Below are 4,791 nucleotides of genomic sequence, written 5' to 3' on the forward strand. Positions count from 1 at the left end.
AATGTAATCCAAGTCTGTAAGTATCTCAAATACATTGGAGTCACATTTCAAGTTTAGAAATATCTTTCCTGTTTGTCATTGATTCTGGTTCATATATAGCTAACTCACGATCTCCACAAATTTTTCCACAAAGTTTAACATGCCATACTAATCTCTTTCATTTCCATCAATCTATTAGGCAACTATATCACAAAATTATTTAATTACTCCGTTATTTCACTCCTTTCAAGTAAATAGAAAGTAAAAGGGCAATTAAGAGGTCATACCTTTTCGTAGTAGCCGAACTCCTTGTTCAGCAGAAGAATGTCGATAACTGTGAGGCCTTCCATGTTTGTGGCTGTCTTATCGACCCTACTATCTTTTATCAGCAATTCAAAGATTTTGTGATTTTGTCTTTGGATTGTTGCGAGTTGCAAAGCTGTGTTACCTTCATTATCTTGCTGATTTATGAAGCCATCATGAGAAAGAACAAAGTAAAGAATAAACTTGACAGAATCAAGCTTTCCTCTAGCAACAGCAAGGTGTAGAGCTGTTTGGCCGTTATTATCTTGTAAATCCCAAATTTCGGGAAAACGATATGCAAGCATTTCCAATATGACTACTTCACCTTCTCTGGCAGCAATGTGAATGACAGACATGCCTTCATTATCTCTAATATAAGCAGTTGAAGAATCAATCAAAAACAGCTGGACGATGTCCACTGCACCAAAGTGTACTGCATAGTGCAGAGGAGTCCATCCGCACTCGTCGGTTTCAGAGAGTGCAGACTGACATTTTCCCATCAAGAATTCAATGAAATCTAGGCCAAGAGGAAAGGTTAATTAAACATGCTAAGTTAGAGCAGGAATTTTTAGAAGAAAATGAAAATGGATTGATAAGTACTTAATCAGAACATTAACGGGAGTGCTATGATAAGATTTGCGATGCATTTACCTTTGTCCTTGGATAGAGCTATGGCAGCCTGAAAGATGGTGGAGGGTCCAAAGGAAGAGAACTTGGCATAATGCTTGAATGACATATTTGTAATGTAATTCATAGGACTCTGAAGCGTCACCAAACAGGAGGATAATCTGACAACTGCAAGGTTGATAAGGTAACAACAATAAGCTTGGCTACCAAAAACTTTCCAACGGCTTACATTGCGGTGGTTAGAAACAGATAAAGGAGAATAAATCAATTGCTTAACTATGTTAGTCAACTCTATTTTATTGGATATTTCCTTTTCCAATTGAGTTTGAAGCAAGTGAGCATCAGATGTATATGATTCTTTCATATCTTTTCCTTGGATTAATGAATAAGGTGAGAAAAATTACCTTCATCCTGTGACCGAACAACAGCTGCGTGTAAGACATTCATGTTGTTCCTACCCCCAAAAGAGCAATCTGGAGCAACTTCCAAGATAAGTTTAGCAATTTTGACATGTTTTTTATCCACAGCAATAAAGAGTGGGGACTCCCCAACATCATTTGTAAGAAGTGCCAACTCTGGAGCTTCTTTAATTAACAATTCTGCAATCTCATGGTGACCATTTCTTGCAGCATCATGGAGTGCAGTGTCTTGCTCCATATTCACCATCCTTATAAGGCTCACGTGTGCTTCAATTTCCCGGCTCATGTTATTTGCTCAATTTATGAGGACTTTAGCTGTCCGTAAACTCCCCAGCCTTGCTGCAATATGTAGTGCAGTATCACCTTTTGAATTCTTTTGACACACAAGCGACACCAATGGTGGATATGTCATGATCTCTTCTGCCACTTGCTCCAGATTATACTTGGCTGCAACATGAAGAATGTTGTCTTCCTGTGCTGTCACCTGGAGAAAAACTGCTAAATCCGAGCTTGCTAATTCCTCTAGGAAAGCAATATTACTGGTTATTACAGCTTTATATAGTTTAGGATCCATTTCTTTGGGTTCTTTTCAGTGGTCTCGGCAATGATTGCTGATCTCCTTAGAGCAATGCGTATTTATAGGAGACTCGCATTGAACCTTACAGTATTAAGGTGAATAATACGTAGGAGATGAAAACAATTTTCGCATTTTAGCTTTGGATCATATGGCATTGTCATAGAACCAAAACTTCCATGAATTTTCTGTTTGTTGTCATATTCAAAAGAGTTCTACAGGCAACTCCAAACCCTGCCCTGTTGCAGGCCGGAATCCAATAAAGACAACAGGCAAAGTCTCTAACTTTCTTATCCGCTTAGTCTGATTGGGACATGTAGGAGCCACAGACAAATAGCAGATAAGAACACTATTGGAACTGCAATTTCCTGGGAAGATCGCCTGGCGCGTTTCTTTTAGTATTAGAGCCAAAGTGCCAATATTTCTTTAGTCACAAACTCAGGAATTTGCTGCTACAATGCATCCCATAAGTATAACAAATGTAAAGAATGATGGAGTTCTGCATTGGTTTTCACCCATCAGCAGTCATTTCCACAGAAATTCATATGCATATGAATTCTTGTTTTTGGCAAAGAACACTGACCCCCTTCATCAAGAAAGAGTTGTCTTTGGGTGTTTTCTCCTTTTAATAATTAAGCTGAGAAATATGTCATTGTCACAAAAATTCCATGGTCTCAAAAGGTCCAGGCCAAGACTATAATCCCAACATCAAAAACCCCCCATACTCAATCATAACATAAGAAAAAAGAAAATCCCCTATTTGGAAACCTGTCCTCATCCTAGAATCATAAAATCAAACATAGGTAAAGTTGAAAAAACGACATAATTACTCTAGACATATATAGACTTCCATATTCTAATCTGAAGTAATAAAATTCCAGCTTGTAACATTTGTGCCTAGAGCAACATTTTTATTGTTAATATTTGAAAAAAGATATTATTATTATTGATTTGGTGCAAGAAAGGATTTGGATTTTATTTAACGAAACTCTATGAATTTAGTATTGAGCTAAAAGTGCGGATGTTATTATACAATTAGTCAAAGTAATGGATGTAATCTATGTACAATAATTTGTAAATATTGAATTTTTACACTTTGTAAAATTGACAATGTTAATTCAATCATTAACAATGTTAAAATTTTTTTATTATTTGTACTATTATATATTATATTTGACTATAATGATATGATATTGAATTCGATAATATAACAATTATAACTTGAAATCCAAAAAAATGTAATGACTATGTTGATGCAACGTTAACTTTTAAACCTAATTTATAATTTTTAAAATCAACTCGGGTAAGTTATCTCTAACCACTATACCATATTTTTTATTTTGAATTTCCATTTCCTTTCTGATTTTCTAATCTGATTATAATTTAGGGTGATTTCAGAAAGAGATAATTGATTTTCTATTATGATTAGAACATTGGTTTGAAGGATAATTGAGAGAGAATCAAGAAAAGGAAAAAATCAAGAATAATCTAACAAATAGTCCAAAAATTTATTTGGATTTTTGATTCGTCTCAACAGATCAATCAAAAAAACTTCATTGCATAAGTATTACATCATTCTTAGATGCCCATGCCATTAGATTCAATGTCATATTAGTACAATCAAATACTATGTCAGTATAGGAAATTTTTTCACACCGTCAGTGATTGAATTGATATTATCTATTTTAGAAAATACAAAGACTCAATTTTTATAAATTTTTGTACAAGTATTAAATTCACCACTTTAACAAAATATAAAGAGTAAGTGCATAATTTGATCTTATAATTTAGATCGTAGAGTTTCTACTTTATTATATAAGTAATTCATTTCTTATTTTAAATTTAAGAAAAAAATAAATATCAGATATAATAATAATATAAAATAGATTTTACTTTAATGTTAATATTTGAATTTATGCACTTCAACATCTAACTGAATTGTTGATGCATGCTTTTCTCAAAGAGTAAACTTAGAATTCTCTCCTTTCTTGATATCAAAAATTTCAAGCCGATGAGTGGACTTACTCTTGAAGCTCTCAACCTAATTATGTTTAACCTAGCCGACTGAAGCTCCTTCTTTTAAATGACCAGTTAGGAGACCTTGCCATTGCAAATCAATTATCCCAGGTATCTCAAATCAATTTCCAGGTTGAGTTTGTGCAGGTAAAGAGATTTTTCAATTAATAAAACCCCCCATCAACATATAATCTTATAATATCCACACAAACTCACTCATGTTCACACCATGTGACAGACACATAGTTAAACAGATTATTATACTATGTAATTATTTTTGAATTAAGATTATTTTAGTCATAAAATAAGCATATTATTATAAAGACAAAATCTGGCCAATAGGAGACAAAATTACTACATAGAGAATTGTTTAGAAATTTCCCTCGGTGTCACCAATAGGGGAGACAAGACATGGTGAATGCTGAGTGTTTCTTTATTCGAAAGAAATAGTCAACAGTGTCTATTTCTGACCAATAGTTGATAATTTCCTATTAATAGAATAAAATGCCATAGGCATCTATCAAGTGTGGAGCAGTTCTTTAATTCTGCCACGAGGAATCCTACTAGTTTATAGTTAAAGTTAGGGAGGATGATTTTGGCTTGAAATTTTTTATTGATACCTATTGGACTTGAAACTTTAATATTCTAGAAATTAGTGTTTTTCTAGAAAAAAGGGAGACCATAACCATACCAAATCACCAATACTTTAGGTCTTTGCAACATTTTCCTATTGCCTTTTAAGAAATTGTTGTGTACACGAGGACTTGGCATTGGTTTGATTGATATTTAGTCTTTCAGGTCTTATCCATTTTTAATAAGAGATTGTTCATGATCCAGCATATTTTTCTAATACAGGTTTTGAACTCAATTTAT

The 4,791-nt window shown here is 33.5% G+C and overlaps 1 protein-coding gene across 1 annotated transcript in view; it reads right to left on the minus strand.

Moving 5' to 3' along the window:
- The window catches only part of LOC110415625 (uncharacterized), a 5,437-nt gene that overhangs the window by 248 nt on the left and 398 nt on the right, over nucleotides 1-4,791 (minus strand). The window contains exons 2-6 of the mRNA XM_089783429.1: nucleotides 2,136-2,283; nucleotides 1,692-1,850; nucleotides 1,314-1,595; nucleotides 1,216-1,266; nucleotides 267-736 (exon numbers count right to left, since the gene is read on the minus strand). Of these exons, the coding sequence (XP_089639555.1) occupies nucleotides 267-736; nucleotides 1,216-1,266; nucleotides 1,314-1,595; nucleotides 1,692-1,850; nucleotides 2,136-2,283 (1,110 nt within the window). The remainder of the gene's footprint in view (nucleotides 1-266; nucleotides 737-1,215; nucleotides 1,267-1,313; nucleotides 1,596-1,691; nucleotides 1,851-2,135; nucleotides 2,284-4,791) is intronic.

This window comes from Theobroma umbraticum, unplaced genomic scaffold, assembly GCF_002168275.2.
Source record: "Theobroma umbraticum cultivar Fairchild unplaced genomic scaffold, ASM216827v3 scaffold_147.0, whole genome shotgun sequence".
In the NCBI taxonomy this organism is placed as follows: domain Eukaryota; kingdom Viridiplantae; phylum Streptophyta; class Magnoliopsida; order Malvales; family Malvaceae; genus Theobroma; species Theobroma umbraticum.